The sequence below is a fragment of the Tachysurus vachellii genome, chromosome 12 (assembly GCF_030014155.1).
Source record: "Tachysurus vachellii isolate PV-2020 chromosome 12, HZAU_Pvac_v1, whole genome shotgun sequence".
NCBI lineage: Eukaryota > Metazoa > Chordata > Actinopteri > Siluriformes > Bagridae > Tachysurus > Tachysurus vachellii.
Window position 1 is genome coordinate 14296663 of NC_083471.1, and position 26178 is coordinate 14322840.

At 38.3% G+C, this 26178-nt stretch overlaps 2 protein-coding genes across 13 annotated transcripts in view; one reads left to right on the forward strand and one right to left on the reverse strand.

Moving 5' to 3' along the window:
- atxn2 (ataxin 2) overlaps positions 1-4886 on the forward strand; it is a 35575-nt gene extending 30689 nt beyond the window's left edge. For 3 of the 10 annotated variants that reach the window (XM_060882577.1, XM_060882580.1, XM_060882586.1), the window contains 9 exons: positions 36-182; positions 458-535; positions 893-910; positions 1804-1876; positions 2101-2294; positions 2505-2628; positions 2822-3162; positions 3624-3780; positions 4253-4886. In XM_060882577.1, the coding sequence (XP_060738560.1) occupies positions 36-182; positions 458-535; positions 893-910; positions 1804-1876; positions 2101-2294; positions 2505-2628; positions 2822-3162; positions 3624-3780; positions 4253-4281 (1161 nt within the window). In that variant the 3' untranslated portion in view covers positions 4282-4886. The remainder of the gene's footprint in view (positions 1-35; positions 183-457; positions 536-892; positions 911-1803; positions 1877-2100; positions 2295-2504; positions 2629-2821; positions 3163-3623; positions 3781-4252) is intronic. The other 7 variants (XM_060882578.1, XM_060882587.1, XM_060882583.1 and 4 more) reach the window with 5 other exon arrangements.
- Positions 4887-5727: 841 nt separating this feature from the next.
- The window catches only part of cntrl (centriolin), a 37808-nt gene continuing 17357 nt past the window's right edge, over positions 5728-26178 (reverse strand). For 2 of the 3 annotated variants that reach the window (XM_060883312.1, XM_060883311.1), the window contains exons 17-41: positions 25018-25173; positions 24659-24838; positions 23930-24037; positions 23614-23755; positions 23380-23522; positions 22154-22334; positions 21769-22067; positions 21355-21512; positions 20306-20465; positions 20054-20184; positions 19801-19941; positions 19580-19706; positions 18449-18613; positions 17925-18084; positions 14486-14601; positions 14065-14252; positions 13789-13946; positions 13427-13500; positions 12902-13081; positions 8690-8915; positions 8334-8521; positions 6987-7184; positions 6811-6873; positions 6480-6659; positions 5728-6323 (exon numbers count right to left, since the gene is read on the reverse strand). In XM_060883312.1, the coding sequence (XP_060739295.1) occupies positions 6207-6323; positions 6480-6659; positions 6811-6873; positions 6987-7184; positions 8334-8521; positions 8690-8915; positions 12902-13081; positions 13427-13500; positions 13789-13946; positions 14065-14252; positions 14486-14601; positions 17925-18084; positions 18449-18613; positions 19580-19706; positions 19801-19941; positions 20054-20184; positions 20306-20465; positions 21355-21512; positions 21769-22067; positions 22154-22334; positions 23380-23522; positions 23614-23755; positions 23930-24037; positions 24659-24838; positions 25018-25173 (3939 nt within the window). In that variant the 3' untranslated portion in view covers positions 5728-6206. The remainder of the gene's footprint in view (positions 6324-6479; positions 6660-6810; positions 6874-6986; positions 7185-8333; positions 8522-8689; positions 8916-12901; positions 13082-13426; positions 13501-13788; positions 13947-14064; positions 14253-14485; positions 14602-17924; positions 18085-18448; positions 18614-19579; positions 19707-19800; positions 19942-20053; positions 20185-20305; positions 20466-21354; positions 21513-21768; positions 22068-22153; positions 22335-23379; positions 23523-23613; positions 23756-23929; positions 24038-24658; positions 24839-25017; positions 25174-26178) is intronic. The other variant, XM_060883313.1, reaches the window with a different exon arrangement.

Below are 26178 nucleotides of genomic sequence, written 5' to 3' on the forward strand. Positions count from 1 at the left end.
AACAATAGCTGGGTTTTCACTGTTCTCCTTCTCAGCCCAAACCAGCCACTACTCCAACTCTGACACGACCCCAGGGTCAACCAAGCCCTTCCATCATGGTGCAGCAGCCTCCTGCCGTTTATAGCCAGCAGATGTGCTTCCCGCAGATGTACCCACTGACCCCAGTCAGCCCTGGAGTGCAGGTGATCATTTCCCTCTTTAAATTCTATTTATTCTATTCCATTTCTATCTTTAAAAGCTCAGGAATGCCTTTGTTCTCCATCCCTTTCTTTGGGTTGTGTACTAATAATCTGTTTCAGTCTCATACTCCTCACTATACACACTATACTGTATTTTTGTTGTGTCAATGTTCACACTACCATTTTTTTTTCTCTGGCTGCACTTTGTAAGAATTTATTTTAATGTCTTATGTGATTTTTATGCCTCTTGAAACCCTCCTTGCATATTTATTTCATAGCTGTCTACTAGTTTCATGTACTCTGATTGGAAAATGATGATTTCTGCAGTTTATATGTCTGAGGATGAAGAACAACTTGTATGTAATAAATAAATTACATATAATGTAAAATATCTTGTATAATAATATATGTGAGGGTGGGTGGGTGGGAGTGTAACGTCAATGATGCTTTTTCTGCTGTGTAAAACATGTTGCCAGTCATTTAGCTGCTGCTGTGATGTTAAAAGTGAATACAAATCTTGACTGAATTCTCTTTAAATGGTAATTTTGTAGAAATACTACATCCATGTATTTTTCTTTAAGGTTTCCTGTGATATTGCAGTAAAGAAAAGGCTGATGATAAAGCAGTAGTTTCAAATGGTTAGGTGTCAAACGTACGATGATCACACTAAAGACTGGTTCTTTTTTCTGTTCCTTCTTTCCTCTCTCCATTAGAAAAGCATTATCTGGAAGGTTTGTGCAATTCTAAACTTTCTTCTTTTTTCACTGTTGATCATATAATGAGCTGTTTGCTTGCTTATGTGCCCTTGCACATAATTGTTTGCCTGTTTTTTTAATCATTATTAATAAGCTTGTATTTACTTTCTATGTTTTGATATGCAAAACACAATTAATAAATAAACCAATCATTTTTCTTTTCTAATATTCATTATTTACAATTGGGCACCTTGTTTAATTTATTTTTAGCCATATATGAGTGTTTTTGCTTCTTCATTAGCCTTTCATTTAGCCATTGTTGGTTTATTTGCATGATTTAATAGTTACATTTAAGAATTTAAAGAAATAACAGTGTACAACATTCATTAGATTTGTTTTTGTACAGTTAATGGGTTATGTATTTGCCTCCACAGAAGGACAGCAAATGTGACATTTTTAACAAACAGAGAAGTGTTTGTTTTTTTTATTTTATTTTACTAGTTAGTACTGATGATGATAGTTGATGTTAAAAGGCAGGTTCAAACAATCTTAGTGTTAATGGTTAAGCATTTGAGACATGTCACCTATATAAAGGAATCTTACAATATGTTAGACATTCATTGAAGTTTCTTCTCTTACTAAGCGAGCTAGCAATAAAGCAAGCATTCTATAAAAAATATAAATCAGTTGCATGACCTTTGAGGTAATGGTGTGACGTATAAAAATGGTCTCAGGTGTGGTCATTTGGGTTCTGATTTGAGGTGATTTTTTTTACTCCTCATGCTCGAACCAGGCCAGGTGAGGTCTGTCACAATATAGCTGACAATCAGACAGACTAAAACTGGACCTCTATATACCACTGGTCCGTTAAAATATTGTTGGTTGAAGAGTGAACGTTGTGTTTTTAATTTCTATTTCTTCTCCCTTAGACTCCTACTGTGTACCATCTTCCAGTTCCTCACATGACTGTAAGCCAGTCCAAGCCGTTCAGACAAGGTAAAGGTGAGAATGCATTTTTTTCGTGCGTGCGTGCGTGCATGTGTGTGTCAGTATGATGGATGTATTAGTCAGTTTAGTCTGTGCATCCTTTCCATCTTTACAAAAAGATGCATAGAACAAAGCACTATTATTAAATACATCATAAAATCATTGTCAGAAATATAGAAAGTTTTTGTAAGAATGAAAAGAAATAAATTAATAATTTTCTTTGTAATACTTTCTTTAAGTACCCAGTATGCCACAGCAAAGACCTGAGCAGCATCACCCAGCAGGCACATCACCCATGATGCACCCTGCCACAGCTGCAGGTCCCCCAATCGTAGCCCAGAGCCCAGTTTACTCCACTCAGTACTTCACCTGCAACCCTCCACAGTTCAGCAGCCAGCCGCTTATGCAGCAGATGCCCCACTACCAGTCCCAGGTATGTATGGGTTACAAGTTTAAATACACACGTGTATGCATATTAAATATATGTATGAATACCTGCATCTCTAAATACATCAATCTGAAATAAGCTTTGTTAGTATTATAATTGTACTTGAACAGAGTCTCTGGCACTTGACAATGTGCCAGAAAGCTGTTAATTTCCATTAGTGTAAAATTAATAAAAAAAAGTTCTTTCTCTTTCCAGACCCAGCATGTCTTCAGTTCTGTTATGCAGGGAGGTCCCAGGATGATCACCTCCAGCCATGGCCAGCCCAATCTGGTCTCCTCCTCCACTACCCAGTATGGTGAGCAGACCCACCCAATGTATGGTAAGAACACCTCCCCTTCCCAGCAATTGCATTATATTTTTTGGTCCTCTGCCTTATGCTATTTTCTAATTTCCAGAATTTCCCTGGGTTGTTTTCTGTTACATATTGTACCACTTATGCACACTTTCTGATCTGGTGGATTTTCCAGCCACAGTAACAACTGCATTTCTTTTGCTCTTTCTTTTAATCTCAGCCCCCATTCACCAGCAATACCCACATCCTGGTGCCACCCTTCACCCACATCCCCCTCAACCCCCACAGCCTTCTGCCACACCCACAGCTCAGGCCCAGCAGAGTGGGCAGCATGCCGGCACAAACCACGCTGCTTCCAGCCCCGTCCAGCACCCACAGCACCAGGCGTCTCTTCACCTGGCCAGTGCAGCTCCCCCACAGCAACAGATGTACTCTGCCTTGACTCCAACCCCACCCTCCATGACTCCTGGTCCAGCTCCTCAATCCCCACAGGCCGTGTACATCCACCCTCAGCAGGTTCAGCACTCGTACAATACCAACCACATGGCTCACATGCAGCAGGTCAGTTCTTCTAATTTTGCGCGGTTGTTTTTGGTAACTATTTTACCATGTCTTCTCTACAAATCCCAAAATATAACCCACTCTACTTATGGAAAACCAGCAGTACTGTAAGCTTAGAAGGATTTGTGGGTTTAACAGTAGGAACTGACTCGATTTAATTATCAGCATCGTCCACATCAGTGAGTCTCATTAATTGAGGACATGAAAGTTATTTTTGACATTTCTAAGTAGTTTTGCTCAAACATTTTTGTGGTTTTGGTTAGTAAACACAATGTATGTTCTCAACAGAAAAAACTCAATTTAGTTTTTTTTTTATATTTCTTTGTTTTTGATGGTTCACCAGATCTTTTTTACCAGACTTTCAAACTATTTAACTCAGAACATGAAAAGTGAGTTGTTTTTAAAAGATGTACATAAAAAAGTGATGGAATCCTCTTTCTGTCATTCCGTTCACATTGCAGGCACACATGCAGTCAGGATTGGTGCCTCCACATCATGGTACTCCATCACACCCTGTCATGCTGATGGCCACACAAGCACCTGCAGGCCCCCAGAGCACACTCAACCCAATCCCTGTGTCCTCAACCACACATTTCTCCTACATGGCACATCCTTCAGGTATGCAAAAAAAAAAAAAACTACTCTGAAAATCTGTACTTTTACTTGGTTTTTGGGGAAGGGTTTTAAAGTGGGTTGGCTAATGATCAGAAGGATACGAGTTAAAATCCTTGGCCCACCGAGCTGTCACTGCTATGCCCACGAGGAAGACCTTTAATCCTCAGATGCTCAGGTGTATAAATGAGATAATGCCAAAACATAACTGCATTACATTTACAGCATTTGGCAGACACTCTTATCCAGAGTGACTTGCATTTATCTAATTTCTGCAATTGAGGGTTGAGGGCCTTGCTCTTGCCAGGTGTGGCAGCTTGGTGGCGCTGGGATTTGAACTGACAGTCTTCTGGTTAGTAGTCAAATGCTTTAACCACTGAGCTACCACATTCCCCAAATGTAAATTTTGGCATGTGTAAAAATACATAAACTGTGCAATTTGAACATTTTATAAAATTGCCTCCCCCCTTCTTCTCAGTTCAACCTCACCATCAGCAGCAACTTTAGAGGATGAAGATATCTTGAACTGACTTCAATGACGTGCTCTTCTCAACCCCTGTGAGCTACTGGCAGACCGATCCTTCACCTGCTCCTTCTCTACATGCCCAGTGAAATGGCCACTAAACCGTCTATCATGCTGCACTGCACTTCTGCTAATCTATCTTAAATTAATTCTAATGAGCAAAGTTGCAGTGAACAGATGTTTTTTAACACAAGTTTTAACATGAAAGGGACTGTTTTAGATGCCATGAATGAGAAACTGAATGTCAAGAAACTGGACCTTGCATTTTGTTTGCACCTTCTAAGTAACAAATTCTTCCAGTGAATTGACGGTATTAACATTACTGTTAAATGCTGCTGCTATTGCCATGTTCAGGAACTTGGGGTAAATAAATACGTACAAAGCAAAAATGACTAATCAAATTAAACAAAAAACTTCCATTGACTTAAAATGTTTGGTGAAAATGATTATTTATTAATCAAACTGAACTGGCCCCAGTTACATCTGACTGTCATAAAACTGCTAAGTTAAGGAAAAAAAATTACTTTGTAGATAATATAAATGAATTTAAAAAAAAGAATAAAAACATTAAAAAAAGTTGTAAAAACTGTTAATGACTTTTGTTTGATCATTGGTGTGTGTGTGTATGTATATATGTATATATGTATATATAATATATATATATATATATATATATATATATATATATATATATATATAATGTGTGCATGCAGTTGAACCACCATGAGCTCTGAGAAAAGCTTCAGATTTTTGTGGCTGCTGGAACAGTAAAGGGTTAAACGGCATCTTATGAAAGCTAGTCTCTGACAGAGATGGGGGACTCGAGTCATATGACAAGCTTGAGTCAGACTTGAGTCGCAAATTTGAGACTTGCTTGATAAATATTAAAAAAGACTCGACTTGACTTTGACTTGACATTCATGACTTGAGACTTACTTGTGACTTGCACATGTGTGACTTACTCCCACCTCTGGTCTCTGATGATGTGGGGTTTTCATTATGGTCAAGATGTGATTATCCATCATGAAAGTAAGGGTCATAGATGATCATTTACATAATATTTTAAAGACTTGTGCCCTGTGAATGGAGGAAAAGAAGGTTTTTTTGTCTTCACAGTTCTCAAAGTGCATCTATTTTTATATTTTAATTTGCCTGGAATCACTAAATGCTTCCTTCTTGCAGATTTGCTCCTGGATGCAGGTTTACATGTACAGGAATTTGTCTTGGTGTGTTGGTGCATAGTAATAAAAGCAGGTAAATATTCACACTTTGTTTGAGCTGCTCCTGTTTGCTCCTTATATAGTATTTAACATTCTAACATTCAGATCTCTTCCACTGCTAAAGCATGTTATTCTATAAGTATCTTTGATTTTGTTTGAGAACTCTTGACTGACAATTAAATGAACTATAAAGAAAGACAAGAAATGGGGTTAAATCATGAAAATAACTACTTTTATTGCACACAATTGTCATTTAAGTAACAGTGATGTATAAAAATTGTAAGTGCTATAATAGTTTACTTTGTGGTAAAAAGAGCAAACTTTATCAAAAGTATGTACAAAACTGTAATAAGGCATTAAACCTTCAGTCATGTTTCAAAACCCAAGATGAACACTGATTTAAACCCTTCCCATATACCACAGACTTCAACATTATTTTATCAAAAATGTTAAAATTATTTGTAAAACTTCAAACTCAATTTCTCTCAAGCAAAAAAAAGACATTTTGATGATTGCTCTGAGGTGAAAAACGTAAATAAATGTAGATTATTTGCAATTTTATATATATCCTCCTTGTGTGGTCACAGAACGTGCCTCAACACAGCATGACTGCCTGACGGCTTTACAGCTGGGAATCTCCTTCACGCAGTAATTTGGCTTTATAAGCAACCAGAGAGAAGGCTTTGGCTTCAGTGCACTTGGCTCAGCATGTCAGGTTGGTCTTTCTCAGGAATAGTCCAGTCCAGTCTAATGGGACTTAAGGAGCACTTTCTCTCCCTTTTTGGCCGCCACATTTCTGTGTCTGTCTGTGAACATTTACATAAAAACATTAAAGCTTACACTTGTATTAATTTCATATTATTCCCCTTTCTGAGTGCTCCTTTATGCTGACAAATGAAACAGTTTTACATACTTTTAATTTTTTTCAGAAGAATATAGTATCTGAATCAGAAAAGACTCACACAAACATATTTGGGGAGGATGTTGGAGTCACTGAAGTAAGGGAACTCCTGGCCTGACTTGGTCAGTAGCTGGTCCAGCTTGTCTACTCGTCTGCGCAGGCCCTGGATGCTTCCCTCTGTCTGCTGCCTGCGCAGACTCAGTGCTTCCTGCTGAGAGAACATGCACCTGCGCAGCTGTGCCTTCAGTAAAGGATAGAGAAAAAGACATTCAGAGTCTCTAAAATACAATAAGAGTATTGGCTGAAATAGAGTAAAGAATTATAATTCAAAATTATATTTGTGATATTTTTCACATGAATTGCTAAATGACACTCAAAATATCACACTGTACCTTCAGGTTATCTTCATGCTGCCTCAGCTTCTCTCTCAGCATTTCTCCTCTCCACTGCTCATCCTGCAGACAGGAATAATCACCATGACCACCGTTTTATGATCTCATTAACATTATATATTTATCTCTCTAATTATTTTTCTAAAATCCATCCATTTCGAATTCTCAGCCCATACTCTGCTGCTGTAGGCTGGTTTCCCTGTGTTCAGTGCTGCTGATGTGTGGTTCTCCATGTCACTGTCCATGTCTGAAGTGGTCATGGGCTGCAGCTCTTTCAAACCACTGTCCAGCTCTGCTTGCACTTCAGCTCTGAGAGAGCGCACAGTTTCTTTAATGTCTCGCATGTGACTGTTCTCCTCTCCCTGACTCCAGGGCTGAGGACACAAATACAGCTATAATTAGCACTTCATTGTCACTGAATTCATCTGACTAATGTCAGTGGTGCAAGTAATAAATAAGCAGCATTAACAGCTAATTCTATTAAAACACAATATATATTTAGGCAGTTCTTTTAGCTGCCTACATCAATTTCTAAGAGTTAAAAAATGTAAAGAATGAGTATGATCTCAAAGTGCAGGCTGTAAAGATATTCACAACTAATAAGAACAGTGCTGAATTACAGCACTTACAGGAATTACTCTATATGCAGTACATTATGCGGTTCCTTTTCTAACAATCAAATTAAATTGTCATTTTTAATAAATGTTTGCTCCAGGTCACTGTCCATCTAAACTGGAACAACATCCGGTGAATTTTAAAACATTTGGCTGAATGTGAGCGGAAAATGTAGCCTTCAATACATCAAAATGTATCCTCGTGCTTTCCTTAGCAGTCACATCAATAAATACAAGTGCATCTGGCAGTAATTCGTATCCACGCATGAGCTTGTATACTTTGGTTCATGAGCAGTTTCTTCCTTTATACATACTCTTAAACTTTTATTTAGAGGTTTTTGGCAAATTTTAAACCTTGCCATTCTTATTCTCAATTTTTATATTTCTGTAAATCTGATTTTGGACAATGTCTGGCTATAGAAATGCTATAAAAATAAATTTAAATGAATGGAATATTGTAAAGAATAGGTGGATCAGCCACACCTAATAACACATACCTGAGTGTGAAACAGTTAAGAATTAGTGAATTATATGTGTTTAAAAAAAAGACAAGTAGAACTTGTGCTTCTTATTACAACTCTGCATATCTGAAATGTACTTTATGTAGAAAATATACTCTCCTTTTCAGGAAGTAAGCTTTTGAAGGAAAACTAAGCTTTTGAAGTAAATCTATCAGATATTTGACTTTGTTGTGACCTTGATTCTGCCTGGAACAATTACATTGATACATTGATAATTCCACATACATCCAACTTTCATCATTCCTTCTTTAGAGGACGTAATGAAGCAGAGTTGGCATGTGCAGGTGGCCACAGTCAGGGACGGATTGAAAAACAGTCCTATTCACAGCTCCAAAGACTTTTAAAGAATATGATATTTCAAACTTGTAGTCAATAAAACATCTCTCACCTCAGCCTGCAGTAGTGTATCTCCGTGAGTGAGACTGTGTCTTATCAGGGCCTGTGCATGCTCCCTCTGTGCAAGAGTCCCTTGAAGAATCTGGATGTCAGAGTGGCAGGTTTCAAGTTCCTCCTTTGCTTCTCTTTGCTCCTCTGTGCTGGCATGTAGCCTGTCCTCAGTGTCAGCTAGTACTTGCTCTACAAACACACATCCCTGCTTTTTACCACTAGATTAAAATACATCTAAATATAGTAGGAACACAAACCTGTATGTGCTGAGTATATGCAACCAAATATGCTGCAAATAACTGTGTAAGTCCCTATACAGTACAAAGGCAGAAACATCTGAATGCAGTAGAAACTCACCCAGCTGTGCCACTCTGTCCTGCAGTAAAGCACACTGCTGCTGATCTGCCAGCAGGAAGTGTCTTTGCTCTTCTAGCTTTTCCACAGAAAGTGTGACCTGCTCCATCTCCTTCACTCGCTTCGACAGAGCTTCCTCTAGTGCCTGCAGCTGAGCCTGCAACTTCGTCTGCTGCCGTCTCTGTAGCTCTTCCAGCTCTGCACTCTGCTGCTGTTGGATCATCAGGCGCTAGTACAAAAAGAGTTTTAAAAAAGGTATAAATATGGCTTTGAAACAAATATCCTAAAATGTACATTCTGTAGTTTATCTCCGTCAGTAAGACTGTGTCTTATCAGGGCCTGTGCATGCTCCAACCATACAATCATACATCAAACCATGTAATAAGTATGTAACTGTGTTTCTGCTTCACCTCCCACCAGTCTGAAGAAGTAAGAATCACATGGATAATAACCGATGATAACCACAATGTCATTAACACCAACACTCCTTAGAACTGAAAGTGCATGGTGATGCCAAGGTGACAGCAACGCACTTATCAGAGCAGCAAGTCACCATGACAAAGCCCATGAGGAGAAGCTGCTCCTGTATTGATGTATTGGCATGTCACACTAAGGGCTGTTTACATGCCATAGTAATGATGTCCAGCACCCATTGAGCCAGTCTGTGTGTAAGGGTGTCTTATGCATTTCCTCTTGTGACAGATGATTGGAGGCTCAGATGTCTGTGTCCAGTGTAAACTGAACAGCAGGTTACACCAGATACAACAAAGAACACTCTGCTTACCATAATGGAATGCTACTAGATCAGTTGGTTTATTTCTAAAAAATAGGTAAAAAAAGACCTTGGGCATAAAATCCCACGATCATCATGTAAGGTGAGCTCGTAGAAAGAAGTGCTTGCTAGTAAAAAAGGAGGAATGTGAGCACTTTCCACTGCCTAGCAGTTCCTGAAAATAAAAACATTTTGCAGTGCACAGGATCCAGTTAAAATTAATATAATTTTTTGGATCTCTCACTTCAAGAATGAAAACCACAAGTATTGAAAAACCTTTCCCAGATTTCCGACACCATTTCTAGAAGCAGACACCAGTCTCTACAGAACACAATAAGGGTTAACATAGATGATCCCACCTATTATGTAGTGTGTAGCATTTGTGGTACACTTATTTACTGTCCTCTTCTTAATAGCTCTTAGTTTAACCTTCCTATTTTCCCTGGGTCTTTTTGACCCGGCTGGAAGATTTTAATGTGTCATAACTTGGGTTTTCTTCCACATATTTGCCTGAAATTTAGCAGGATTGTTCCAAATTATGAACTTTGCAAGCAAAATTAATTTTGTCTATTTTTGTTGAAGTATGTGTTCAGAATAATATATAATTTGCGTTTTGGAACAGCTTGGGTCATTTTGACCCGGCCACATTTAGTGGGGCAATAGGTCACACTTTTGCCCTTTTCAGCGCAATGAACATACATATAGACACAAAAATGCACACATAAAATGTCACACACGCACCCAAAACACACACTCACACCCCACACACACACACACAAACATGCACACACACACACACACATATTGGGCATTGCATTTCATTAGGCCTCCAGAAAAGAAAAAAAGCCAAACATTTGTAAATATTTCACACTTTTGATATGCCTTCGCCTAGCAGAGGGCAAAATATGATCTACCGAAATGATGCCACACACACACACAAACACTGTTCAAAGCATTGGGCATTGCAATTCAGTTGGCCTCAAGACAAAACAAAAGCTACACATTTGTAAACATTTCACACACACACGCACACACACACATATTGGACATTGCATTTCATTAGGCCTCCAGAAAAAAAAAGCTACACATTTGTAAATATTTCTCACTTGTTAGATGCATTTGTCCAACTGGGGGCAAAATCTGATATACCAACAAGCTTTACACACACACACACTCACACACACACACACACACACACACACACACACACACACACACACACACACACACACAAAAGCCTTGGGCATTGCAATTCATTGGGCCTCCAAAAAAACAAAAACAATCATTTGTAAATATTTCACGCTTGTTATATGCATGTGTCCAGCTGTGGACAATATCTTCTCTTCTTCTACCAACAATCTTTACACACACACACAGGTTGTGTTTTCATATTCAAATCATGTTTGTTTCCTCTCTCTTATTTATGAATTTAGTCGCATCAGTCAGCTTTGGCCTGGAGATATGCTGAGTAATGTTTGACATTTATCAGTCAGTGGTTATCCAAAATAATATTTAATAATTTCTGCTTATTTTACTCAAAACATGACAAAATTTCATAAGGTTTATCGTTCATAAATTAAGTATAATAAAAAAACATAGGGAGGTAAACGAAGTTTTTTTCACATGAAATTATGGCATGTTTTTGAGTGTGTGTGTGTGTGTGTAGGTAATAATTGTAGAATTTTTGATTTATAAGCATTCAAGTCAATTTGGCCTGGGAAAAAAACAGGTTTTATTATTTGCTGACATTAAAAATGGTCAAAATGGTTTCAAAACAATCTCCTGCCCTTGAAATATACCAGCCTGTAATTGTGCATTAACTTTTGTGCCTCTATAGTGAAAATAATTCAAAATTTCTGTTTTTTTTTTTACTAAGAAATTTGGCATTTTTGTATATAAATAAGGTTTATTATAACAAATATACATTTTTTTTTTGCAAAATATATGTTGGAAACAAGTTTGACTAAAAAGATGAAAAAAAAAAAGGCTATCATATATACTTAATTTTTTATAAGCAGTCAAAACAGACAAGGTCAAGTTGACTCAGCGCTCCTAATTTGTATAGGAGGACAATAGGAGGGTTAAACAAGGCCATGTGAATTATCACACCTGCTGTCAAAAATCTCTTCATCCCCAACAGGGGCACAGAAAGCTAAATTTGACCCAAGGTGACAGCATGGATCGAATTCTATAGCTTTTCTGTTGCTACTCTAGCTACAAGGAAGGTGAAGGAACATTGCAAGACCATGAGCTTCTTAGTTACATTAGCGATAAGCTTCTAAATTGTAGTCAAGCCATGCCTGCCATTAGGATGTGCATTCACATAGAAATGACTCAGATTGCTTCCTGGGCTTCTTGTTATAATTAACAGTCATCACTAGACACAGGAAATTACAACTAGTGAGTTGTTTCAGCAGTGTCACGTGGGTCAAATGATAACTTAAAGTACAATTAAAGTCCAAATCTGGCAAGCGAACAAGTTGTGTTGACTAGGGCTGGGCGATATGTATGATAACGATAATCATGTAATACAGCCAATCATGTAACAGTATCAAGTTTGGTTGCGCCATATCCTTGTCTCGTGCTGGTCTGCTGGATTCCTCTTCAGTAACCGGCGACTGATAAGCAGAACATGAGCACTGCAGTGAGCGAGGAAATTGTAAATAAAAGAGGAAAAGTCAGCTCGCCAGTATGGCAGTAGTCAGACCAATGTCGTCTGCAAATTATGCAAGACCGTTTCTCTATGTTTATATTTAACACTTTGCACTATTTAATTACACTTTATTAAGCATTTCTTACATTTTCTTTCATTTTGCATCTTAAATGGTTGTTGACATTTCTGTCTTAATAATTGAGGGGATTATGATCAGAGGAAGGTTAAGTTTAAAATAAAAATGTTTAAATGTAATATATTTTTCTCCTGGTCCTTATTTTAAATGGGTCATAAAAATATCAATATTTATCGATATCGACTGATATGAAACACTGTTATCGTGAAACAGTTTTCAGCCATATCACCCAGCCCTAGTGTTGACATCAGAAAATGAGACGAAAAGAAATAAAGTACAGATTGTTGTATGACAGCGGTGGCTATAGCAAATACTGTCTCTGTCATGTTGGATGATCTCAGCATAAATATGAATAGTAGGTGACAGGTAGTTTGAAGAGATGTAACAGAATTGCATTTTTTCTTAAAACATAATTGCAAAATTGTAAAATTCTTTTTCTTTTTGCTTTTATATGTCAAATAAACCTTAAAATATGAAGTGTTTAAATAGCAAAATTAGCCAAAATGAACAAATTAGTGATTACTGTTAGTGATTCACATGACAAGATTATCCTACATGTCTGTGTCATGCGTTCATTTAATGTAAAATTTAATTGTATACAACAAACATTTAGATCATAAAGTATGATCAGATAAATTAGCACAAAATGTTTACCTCCTCCTGACGTTCAAACTGCATCTCCTTCCTTTCCACAGATGCCTCAATCTCCTTTAGCTGCTGTTCCAGTTTTTCTATTCTTTGTTGTCTCCTCTGGATTTTGTCCTGCATCACAGCCTTCTGGTGCTGCTGCTGCTTCACAAAATCATCCTTATCTCGCTGAGCATCTTCTACCTCCTGTACACAGAAATGCAACAAATGATAAATGCTGTTATGACTTGAATTTTTAAATGCTTCTCTCATGCCTCAGGGAAAGAACAACTTTTCCAGAAGTTAAAAACTGTCTATACATTACCAACACAGTTGTTCCACCTGATTAAAAAATCCCTCAAGAAAAGTAAATACTTTACATATACGATTAGATTGTCATTTGTCTCATTTGTCTGTCTGTTATACACTAGATGAGTTTTAAGAGATTTTGCACTTTTTTAATGTCCACAGTAATAAGATTGGAAGAAGGTCTATTACACATTTAACACTTTAAACTCAGATTATAGACACAGGTATATTTTATACACACACCTTTCTAATTTTCTCTAGCTGAACTGTTGAGTGTGCAATATCTTCTTTTAGTTTATTCAGATCCTTAGATTTCTCTGTAGGGAAATAAAACAAAAATTAACACATGGCATTAACATACATGAATATCTCTACAATCAAATTAAATCAGTATAGTATAGTAAGTGGGGTTATATAACATGAATTCTGACCCATTCCACCCACATTAGTGAAGCTCATGAAGTATTAACTGTATTAACTTCAGTAATACCGAAGTATTAACAAATGTATTATCAATTAGCTGTTAACTATTAATTCTGCTTACACTAGCACAAAAATATCCCATTTCAGACTCATATGAATATTATCTTAAATATGGCTTAAACCTTCTAGTTGTTTCTGGGTTGCGGCAGTATCTCTGATGATTTCTTCTCGAACACTCTGCGCATGTCTGTGCTCCTGCTTCAGCTTAGCCAGCTCTGCCTGCAGCTTCAGCAACTCTGCCTCCGCTTTCCTCACCCCCTCCTCTGCTGTTTCCTGACATCTGCCACAGCAGATAACAGCATTGAAAGCCACTTTAATATAGCACACAGAGTAAACACTGCTGTTTTTCAAGTGTAAATGCTGCATTATTGCTAAAAATAAACTTTTGGAGCTCCTACTTCTGTGCATGCAAGCGGCGGGTCTCCAGGTTGGTGCACTGCTCCAGCAGGCTGCTCCTTTCTGTGCCAGCAACATTAGTCTGCTCTTTCAGTGTAAGGATCTCCTGTTCCTGCAGCCTCCTATGTCTCTCCCAGTCAGCCTGCTGCTCCTGCACCTCCTTCTCTGCCTCCTGCAGTTCCAGACGCACCTGCAAGGCACAACATATCAATTCCACCTTAACAGGCTCACAACACGAAAACTTGTGCTAAAATGAAAAAATAAAAAAAATGCAATACAGTACTTGTTTGTATTTATTTTTTCAAATGAAAGAATAATACTATATTATAGCAGAACAAGACAACTGGTTGTTTTCCATTTGCTGAATAATGGCAGGAAACCAGGTATACCAGTAATTCCAGCTTTAAATAACCCAGGGCTCACTTGTAGCAAAGACTCCTGGCTCTTCTCAAGCTGGTCCAGTTTCTGGTTGTGTTGAACCTTCATTCTCTCTAGCTCGCCATTCTCCAATTGGATCATGTCCAGTACATGCTTCAGCTCTATACATAGAGAGAAAACACAAGCTTCTGATAATAAATTCCTAACAGCATCAGCCATTCTGTGAAAACTATTTTTGCATTTAAACAAAAAAACAAAATACACCTTAGATATTCCTTACTTTACATATAGATACCTAATTAAGACTTGAATAGTACTTACATAGTAAATGAGAAGCAAATGCATAGGACTTGTGGCATACTTTATTCTGAATATTCAGAAAACTAAAACCTAAGTGCAACAAATTTAACAGTCACTTATTGGAGTCTCCTTTCCCAGCGTAAAACGCATTACATTTATGCTATTTTTGAAGGTAATTCAAATTTGATAGCCAGAGTGGAACATACCTTATATAGAGAAAGGTATGTATACTATATTGTGAAAAGTTTTGATACGTCTGCCTTTACATGCACGTGAATTTTAATGACATCCCATTCTAAATCTGTAGGTTTTAATATAGAGTTGGCCCACCCTTTGCAAATTCAACTCTACTGTAAGGCTTTCCATAAGGTTTAGGAGTTTGTTTATGGGAATTTTTGACCATTCTCTTTAAGTATATTCGTGAGGTCAGGTACTGATGTTGGATGAGAAGGCCTGGCCCACAGTCTATGCTCGTATTCATCCCAGAGGTGTTCTGAAAGGTTGAGGTTACGACTTATTTTACATGGCCTATCACTTCGTGGCTGAATTGCTGTTGTTCCCAATTGCTTCCACTTTGTTATAATATCACTAACAGTTGACCATGGAATATTTTGTAGAGGAACTTTCACGAATAGACTTATTGCACCAGTGGCAACCTATCATGGTATGTTACTTAAATTGAAAGCTCTTGAGAGCAACCCATTGTTTCACAAATATTTGTAGAAGCAGCCTGCATGACTAGGTGTGTGATTTTATCCACCTGTGCCATGGAAGTAATTGGAACACGTGATTTGGAGGGGTGTCCCAAAAACTGAACTTCAGACGCATATGTGTTTTTTTTCCATCCCATTCATCGCAAAGATTGTGTCTTTAATGGTCCACTCATTTTTGTATTCATTCAGCTACAAGAACATTAGTGAGATCAGGTGCTGGTGTTGGAGAGGAGGTCCGGGGTGCAGTCTGCATTCTGGTTCATCCTCAATTCTTCCATTCCAATCTTGGCAAACCATGTCTTCATGGAGCTTGTGTTGTGCACATTGTCATGCTGAAACATGTTTGTGGTCTCTCTTTGCCAGTGAAGGGAAATTGTAATGGTACAACTTACAAAGACATCTGTAGAATTATTTGTTTCTGGTAATTATTTGGTAATTATGCAGGGTTTTTCCTACATTGAAAATGTTTTGGTGGCCGCCAAAACGATTTTTGTCCCGCCAAAGCCTTACTTGATCTGTAATTATGTTGGCTTTGTAGAAGCCAACATTCTGTTTTCCTATTTAAGCTTAGACAAAAACTTATCAAGAGTAACTCCTCCTAGGGCTTTCGAGTCACATGCACCAAATTTGGATATGTCGTAGACCCTGGTCTGAAGTTTGTTGCTATTACTTTTCTAAGCAATCCGAGTACCAGTACTTCCGGTACCAGGTCTCAAATTGGCCTTTTTTCCCATAGACTCCCATTATAAAGTTTGGAGGTTTATAACTCGCCAAGCTTTCGAACTATCTACACCAAACTCGGCCAGCTCCTTTAGGGTGATACTCTGAACAAAGTTTTAAATTGGTGTACCGACTGGCCTTTCGGTTGTCCCGCAGCCCCACCCCCAAAATATGTAAAATCAAAAAACTTTTTACAACATGGACATGTGACATATCAAAACACTCAGCCCAAGGAGGGGAATTGCGTCACAGGTTTTCGGATGATGTCACATGCTCATCTCCACTTGCCTCCAAATGTTTTGGCACCCTAGCGCTCCACTAGATTTCACAGGTTTTATGTACACTTGCCTCCAAAAAGCACCGGCCTTTGCGAATACTTGCCTCGTCAAAGCCAACATCAAAGTTTGTTGCGACGAACTTTACAAATCTAGTTGGGTTTTGTGAGTGAAGCAGGCTACTGACGGAGTGACGGAGAGAACAAGCACAGCGCCCCACCCCCGCGCGCGCACTCTCCGTTCTGTCTTTGCTCTCTCCCTCGCATCAAAATCAACTGATCCCAAAGGTCGGAAGACCGAATCCATGTTTCACGTGGTGCATTCAGAGAATATTTTTGCTGAATTACCGCTGGGTGTGAATTGCAGTCAAAAAAAAAAGTTGCCTTGTCTTCTCTTACAACTTGTGACAAGCATTCCGCACATGCATCTGACATAACTTTAGATAAACGCAAAAAAAAATCTATCCAGTTATGAAGTGTTTTGTGTGTGTGTGTGTGTTGACAAATCACAAATCTTTCGCGATGTCCTAACAGCCAGGATTCCCACACAACACGTCCGCTAAAGTCCGATTCGCGACCTAATGACTCATTTGAGCCGATTCATTATAATGAATGGTTAAAGCAATTGGTCTGCCCGTCAGTGTCTGAATCAGTGTATAACAAATCATTGCTTCTTCATACATACACATCTGAAATGAGAAAGTAAGTGTGCTTACCCCAGTTAGCAAGAGTGTTTAGAGTAAAATTTAGCCTTAATAATCCAAAGTATGTACAGGCCTATGACAATGTGTAGTAAATTCTTTGTATTTATTTTAAATTTAACATTTAAATTGCGGATCATGTGGGTAGTAGGGTACTCTTTGCTGTGTGTGGATGACCATGTCGGTCAGCCACCACCGAAGACCAATTTTGACCCAGGAAAAACCCTGTTATGTGTTTCCAACTCTGAGGAAGATACATAAATGAGTGTGATGGTCAGGTGTCCATTTTTGGTATGTACTAAAATTAGACTTAGTTTTATAATACTGTATAGGTGAACAAAAAATAAGCTTAAATATTCTGCACCCTATTCTACTATATAAAAAACTTTAAAAAGTGGCTACCTTGCAACATGGTTGACCACAAACCTAACTAAATGATTTTCTGTGGCTTGTGCATTCCACATAGAAAAACCTGATTCTACAATGAACCAGATAGCATAGCTACAGCAAGGTGAGTAGTGCAACAGGTTGTGGCTTTCTGAATGAGTCAGTGTGCCAAACCACAGTGAAGTGCACAAATTTAAACTTGAATACCAAATAAAAAATAAACTCATATTTTTTGCTGGTCAGTTCCCTCACGGTAATTACAAATAAAGAACTGCCCAGTCACAACACATGCATGTGTCCACATCTAATGTATTGCGTCAAACTGCTATTCAGAGAATGTACACTATACTCTGACTGTGTGTCTGTTAACAAAAGTGTTTTGATTTCACCTGCTTTGTGCTTGTTAATGACTGCACGCTGGTCCTGCACTTTCTCTTGAATTTTCTTCTCCTCCTTTTTATACTGAGCCAGTCTCCGTCTCCTCTCCGAGAGCTGGGCGTCCAGCTCCCCCTTTTGTGCAGCAAGAGATTGCACATCCACACGCAGCTCCTACACACACTTGGACATGTCCATTTGATAGCACAATCATTTGGACAATAATGTTTCCATATTCCAAACAAAATTCACATAGGCTAGTGCATCCAATTTATATGCAATGCATATCCTCATGTAATGATTTGGTTAACAAGATTTTTAAATCAAGTTTTAAATGTCTTCATAATAAACTTTGATTCTAAAGAAATATCTGAATAGAGTATCTGAACAATCTTTTATTTTCTTAAAACAAGTCATATGTTGTGGACACAGTAGACAGAGATGTAGTTTAGAAATGCTGGAGTATTATATTTTACAGACAATTTTAAATTTGCACCAGTGCTACTTGGTGGCTGATACAATTGTTGAAACTGTGAACCTTAATGTGTTGCTGCAGACGGTGTGCGTCCTCTTCTCCCTGCCTCAGAACCTCCACAAGGCTTTGCCGGTGCTTTTCCACATTTGCCCTTACAATGTCCTCCTCTTCCCTCCACTGCTCTAGCTTTCTCCCAAGCAAAGACAGCTGTTCCTTCTGCAGTAGCACCTACAAACATACACACACACACACACACACACACACACACACACACGTTAGTGAGCTACAAATAAGCAACATATGTATGCCAACAATTCCGAAGTCTAATTAAAATCAACAGCTATTTTATTATACAGATAAATAAGTACAATGCTACTGATTTAATTCTAAATAAGAGCAACATTCTAACAAAATATAAAGAAATAATGAGTGTTTTTAGCTCCTGTTGTGCTAATTTCTGATAATTATCTTTTACTAATATACATTTCAAAACAATTCAGACCTTAGATATGAATAATGTATCATGACTTCTGTTTTCATTTCCTCTGTGTCAAATCACATGTTGTGCTTGTCTGTTTTACATTGTATTACACATAATTTGATGCACAACCTATTTGATGCACAACCTATACCCACTTTCATGTTTTTTTATTGATTTCTTTGGTCTATGATTGCAGTAAATAAACCTGGAAGAAGTATGCTTCAGCATTAAGTGATGAGTAAATCTCCCTCCACCACATTTAGCATCAATCAAATGGACTTCTAAACCTTATTTTCATTATGTTTATTGCAGAGATAAGCTTCATCTTGGTGCCTTCTTACTATAAGTGAGTACATATGCTACAGTGGCATACACAGTGGTATATATAATTTTAAGTCATTCTGACAATTTTTAAGCCCGTTTCAGTTATTTTTTGCGATTTTTTCCTCATTTTAGCCCTAAATTAGTCACTTGCCAATTTCCCCCCACCAGCCAGCTATCATATAGCTACTAACAGATTTGTTCTAGTTGGGTTTAAAGCTGTGTTCTGAGCTAAAAATATAAAAATGTTCACAAAAGCCTGAAATTAAGCAGTCTGAATATTGGGCAATTTGAATATTGCTTCCTATATTGCTAAGGTATCGAAAAATGGACATAGATTTATAGTATCAATTCGAAATTGTTTTCATTTTACAGAGGACCTTAAATATTACCTGTGTGTTTAGATGCTCCAGCTCTTTTCTGTGGGTGTATAGAATATCCTCAGAGTCTTTAAAGCCCATAAAACGATTGGCCTTCTGGTACTGTGACTCTCTCAGCTCTTTCTGCATGTCCTCCATTCTTGACACCAGACAGAGAGAAACGTAGTAAGAAAAACAAAAGACAAGGAAAAGCTTTTCAGGACAGCTGTCATTCACACCAGAAAGACACTTACTTATTGGTTACTCTCTTCAGATTTCTGTTGAGTTCTTGAAACTCTGCTTCTCGAGCTACAATCGCTTTTTCCACTTGTTTTAGTGTGCTCTCCTGATCCTGCTTACATGTTTGAAGATCCTTTACCTGTTCTTGAAGATCCCTGTGACAAAGAGGGTCATAACTGTCTGAAGCCAAGCAGTACTAAGCTAAGCCAGAGTATCCTATTATGTACAATAAGTGTTACAGGATAGAATATAAGGTCAGAATAATACCGGATTTGTTGTTTAGTGTGGGCTAGTTGTCTGGTGCTATCCTGGGTTTGCTGTTTAATGTCCTCAAGTTCACGTTCTTTCTCTTTTAACTTCCTCTCAGCTTCAGTGTAGTGCTGCAGTGTGTCTTTGGTCTATGTATACACAGAAAAATATATAATCATGTAAAAATTGATACCTGTGATTATTATTATTGAAAACAAAAAAATAATTAATTAATTAATAATGTTGAAAATAGGTATGCTTGTGGCTGACCTTAGCTCTGGTATCTTTCAGGTCTGCTTCAGCCTCTGACAGCAGGCGATCTACCTCTCGTAGTTCAGTCCTGCGTTTGAAGAGAGTTTTCTCCAGAACTTCTCTCTCATCCATTACAGTGTCCTCTTTTGCACGACTCAATGAACTCTCCAACAGCCTCCTGTCAGCAGACACAACCAAAACATAATCACAGCTAAAAGACATATTTATTGAAAATTGAAATCGGTTATTCTAGATATGATTTCAATTATCAAGAATGATCAGGTTGTGAGATTAAAGAGCAGAGTGAGGGCAAATGTGAAAACAGAGCAGACTGAGTGCAGGTGTGAGTGCATAGTGCAGGCCAAGGGCAGGTGTGAGAGTATAGTGCAGGCTGAGAGAAGGTGTGAGTATAGTGAAGGCTGAGAGCAGGTGTGAGAGTATAGTGAAGGCTGAGAGCAGGTGTGAGAGTATAGTGCAGGCTAAGAGCAGGTGTGAGAGTATAGTGAAGGCTGAGAGCAGGTGTGAGATTATAGTGCAGGCTAAGAGCAGGTGTGAGAGTATAGTGAAGGCTGAGAGCAGGTGTGAGATTATAGTGCAGGCTAAGACCAGGTGAGAGAGTATAGTGAAGGCTGAGAGCAGGTGTGAGATTATAGTGCAGGCTAAGAGCAGGTGTGAGAGTATAGTGAAGGCTAAGACCAGGTGAGAGAGTATAGTGCAGGCTGAGAGCAGATGGGAGATTATAGTGCAGGCTGAGACCAGGGGAGAGTATAGTGCAGGCTGAGAGCAGATGTGAGATTATAGTGCAGTCTGAGACCAGGTGAGAGAGTATAGTGCAGGCTACGAGCAGATGTGAGTATAGTGAAGGCTGAGAGCAGGTGTGAGAGTATAGTGCAGACTGAGAGCAGGTGTGAGAGTATAGTGCAGGCTGAGAGCAGATGTGGGAGTATAGTACAGGCTGAGAGCAGATGTGGGAGTATAGTACAGGCTGAGAGCAGATGTGGGAGTATAGTGCAGGCTGAGAGCAGGTGTGAGTATAGTGGACAGGAAGCAGGTAAATTTTCACTGACCTATGGCGCTGAAGTCGGCTCACAGCTCTCTGCAGCTCCTTAAGCTCCATCTGTAACTGGGATCTCTGTTCCTCCAGCCTGAGCAGGTCCCGCTTACTTGTCACTCTATCTGGCTGCTCCTCCCTTAAAGAACGGTCTGCCACTTTTGAAGAGTGTATCTGAAGAACAAAAAGCCATCACATCACCAGCGTAAAGACTCAAGAACACAGCACAGCACTCAGACATAATATCCTTTTGCACACATACAAAATCACTTTTAACAAGTAAGCAATGTGACTTATTCTCTGTGGTTCAGTATAACATCCCAGTCATAAATGTGGCTTAGATAATATTTAAACCTTAATATGCTAGAGCATGTGTATGCTACAGCCTTATATATATTTCAAGTCCCTGGAGAAAATGTCTGTGTCTCACCATATCTAGATGATCAGGTACATTGCAGTGTAGAATGCCATTAGGAATTAATGGAACAGGTAGACCACTGGGAGGAGGGCCATAAACCAGCCCGAGTCCTTCAGGTGGAGGGCCGTAGAACACTGCACCAGGTCCAACAGCCAGGCCTGGTACAGGTGGGGCATAAATGACCATGCCTGGTGGAAGATGGGCGCCATCAAGCGGCACAGTGTAGATGACTGAACCTGGTGGTGGGGTGAAATGAGATTCTCTAATGCCTTCCTCATCACTCTCACCATTGCTGTTTCTGTATGAAGACTCTATGGAGATTGAAGACGAGAGATTTGTTTTCCCTGGGGAGATTATCAGATCTGGTATATTCATGTACATAGCCAATACTAATCACCTCTTTTCTGATAATTGTGCAGTTCATGTTGGTGGGGTGAATAAACCCAGTATCCTGAGCTGGAAGAGGGCCGTGTCTCTTTGTGCTGCTGGCTTCTGGAACGTTTGCCTCTGTCAGGTGATGGGACATACTGAGAACCCAGGCCAGAGTCCTGTGTAGCCTGAGAACCAAGGCTCTGGTGCTGAAATGATACATATATAGATTAAGATAAAGCTATATAAATAATAAATATAAATAAATTATAAATATTCCAGCTTAAGAAACCTAAGGTCATTTAAATACCTCAGACAAGAATACTAATAAATTAAGCCCTATGTATGTATAATGTGCCCGTTAGACACTGATTTACTTTCATCTGAATGAAGAATTGGTGTTAACAATGTAGACATTTATCATTGTGAAATTGTGCTGCTCATACATGGATTTTTTTAATGAATATTTTTGTAACAATATGGTAGTAATACTAAATTCTCTTTTAAAAAAATCCATTGCTTGTTCATCACAAATATTCACTACTGAGCACTTCTTTGCTTAATTGTCCTGGAGTGACTGTTCTAACATGTAATGATTATTTCCAACTGAAAAATTCAGCTCTGATAAGATCCTGCTGAAATCCTGTGCTTTGTAATGTTAAAACTTTTCCCCTTATATTTTTTGCAGCATGTTAGTGATTTTTCTTCAAATGTCAGTGTTAGAGAGAGACAACATTTTACTAGCACTGCAACATGAGCAACCTGACTTGATCAAATGGGTGTACTGTAGTTGGCTATCCTTTCAATGTCACCTGATATCATGTAGTCTGGTATTTATCAGGCATTGGAGAAACCCAATAATTGACGACAACAACAATAGAAAAACTCTCTGCCTTAATCAATAACTACCAAATTTAACTCTATTTAACTATTTGGACACCACTCATCACCCACATACTCCAGAGAATCATGTCGCCATAGCCAACAATACAGTTCTACAGACAAACCACACATCTCATGTATAATACATAAAAACACACAGAACTACTACATGCAACATTCACACTGTCCAAGTCAACATCTACATGCACACAGTCATACATCAATACAGGGTGTACTGAGTGTAGTCTTAAATTTATTGAGTGGGCTTTTTTTGTGAAATAGCTAAAAAATTAAATAACAACAATAATGGAGGGTTGAGGGTATTTTGGTAAGAGAGAGACAGTGAGGTTTAAACTAGATAAAGTAACTCACACTTTGGTATGGTGGAACATAGTACCAGCATCCACTGCTGGGTGTAGTATGCACGAAACTGGACAGGTAATTGCTCTGCTGCAGCAGAATGTCTCTAAGAGCTTCTATTTCCTCAATCAGCTCGTCCAGGTTTCCACTATTATCTATTCATACAAGCAATGGAGGCATTAATAAGTCATTTTTTTGAATAGGCCAATGTTTACCTAGTAAAACAGTGTATATTGAGGTTGTTACCTTCTAGTGCCTGAGCCAGCTGATCTCGAAGCCGCTTGGTCTGAACCAGTTGCCTTTTTAAAACCCGACTCAGCCTGGCTAACTCCTGCTGTTGAAAACTGGAGTCTGGGATACTGAGGCTATCTGTGTCTGATACAAGAACCTAAAAAAAAAAACCAATATACAGATTAGGACACAGATGAATATTCCAGCATTTGTAACTCACTTTTTTATGTCATTCCTAACTTTTTTTATAAAATGTGACAAGTCATCATGGTCTTAAAAACATATGATTGAGCATTTGTTGAAACTTTTGTAATTACATGTCTAAACTTACCCTGTCTTGAAGCAGCTTATGTAGACCCTGGATTTCTGCTTCTGCCTTTGTTAGATCTTGCATGGCTTGAGCAGCCTGCACCCTGGATTCTTCTAAGTCCTCTGCATCCTACAAACAGAAAAGCCCTGTTTACCCCAATACTAGTATTTGTCTGAGTGACTAGATCAACACTGGAACATTGTGACCAGAGAAAACTGTCAAATCTGCTAAATACATCCTGATAGTTTTAAGACATCACTTGAAAACTCATACAATCATTGCAAATGTATATGTTAAGCAGTTGGATGGAATTGGTGATGTTTTTTTATGTTTTCCTGATACATGAAAAAATGTTCTCTTGGGTCAGACTGGAAGAAAGCTTTAAGTGTACCGGCAGATTTATTTGGAGTTTTCCATTTGCTACAAAGAAAACAACAATATTAACACATACAAAGTTGTGAAAAAATAGAACATAAATTGCAACAGTTTTACTTACTGTAAATGAGTATGAGAGCAAGTGCATACTACTATTTTTGAGAATTATCCTCATATACACACAGCTGTAATAAACTTGACCATAGTGCATAAGGCAGGCAAAATATATATGTTTATATATGGGTCCATATAATAGTCGTATATAAGGGTTGTCTGATATTGTCCAGGATGCTTTGGACAGATGCGTACAATAAACTTTTGTGACTGCAAATAAATAAAAGCAATAAAACAATTATATCCAATTGCACATTTTACCTCTGCTCTCTCCTGACTGATTCTCTGCACTGTGCTGTGGAGCGAGTGAAGCTTATCTTTGGCAGCACTCAGCTGCTCGGCAGTCAGCTGATCAGCGACAGTGAAGGATCTCCTAAGCTCTCTTAACTCCAGCTCTAAGGTCTGTAGCTGTTCTTGTGTTTGAGTCTCCTCAGCCTTTATCTGTGAACAAACACACAGAAGACAACTCTGTATATTTCATATGTAAGTAATGTATTCAAACATTTAAGACTAATTAAGTTTTAGACTATACAATTTTTTGCATTAATCTACTGCTGACAGTATATATATTTCTACCCCCTTGTCAAATATCAAAATGTCCTTAGGCTGCTTTTACACACCTGTTTGTCTTGCTTCCCCAATTCCAAGAATAGCTGATTTCTCTCTCTCTCTGCTTCTTGAAGACGCTCCAGCGTCAGGTACTGCTGCTCCTGTGCCTCCTGCAGCTCCTGTCTCAGATGGACGAGCTCAGCCTCCTCCTCACACCTCTCTGCTGCCTGTTGGGACCAAAATCTGTTAATGCATCACACAAATTAAAGCCTGGAGAAAATCCTCTAAGAATATCCTGTCATTTTATTCCTTAGACTTGCTGTATTTTCTGAAAAAAAATTAAGAAGCTAAAGAGTATATTGAGGGATTTTACAAGATGATGCAAGCGTTACTAGAATAAGAATCTTTGACCTCTCAAAATACAGTGACTTAAAACAGAACCATCACAACCACAACCACCACTGGGAAAGTGAATGACAAAATAAATACTGTCTGTGGAATCACAGCAAAAATAAAAAAGAATGTTATATTGTATGTTACATTATATGTAACAATAAATAATAGTATTGTTATGAAAACTAAATTACAATCTAGTGTTTGAATGTATTCTAAAACTATGGTCTAGAATTGTCACTGACTGAAATATAACTACAATCTGGATTATTGTAATTACTATTATTGGCTAATATCAATTCTAATACAATTACAACAAAAAAAAATAAAAAATCAAAACCAATATATATAGGGATGTGGTAGCCTAGTGGTTAAGGTGTTGGGCTACCAATCGGAAAGTTGTGAGTTCGATTCCTACGTCCACCAAGTTGCCACTGCTGGGCCTCTGAGCAATGCCCCAAACCCTCAACTGCTCAGTTGTATAAAAATTAGATAAAATGTAAGTTGCTCTGGATAAGGGCGTCTGCTAAAGGTGTGTGTGTGTGTGTGTGTGTGTGTGTGTGTGTGTGTATATATATATATATATATATATATATATATATATATATATATATATATATATATTAGGGCTGTGTATTGGCAAGAATCTGGCGATACGATACGTATCACGATACGGGGTTTGCGATACGATACATTGCGATATTGTAAGCAAGGCGATATATTGGGATATTTCTTATTTTAGTTATAGGATAAAGCTTTAGGGAAGTTGACAAGAACACCACCATATGCAAACCTTAGCAAAAATGTTTTTATTTAACCAGAACACAGTGGGAACTGCA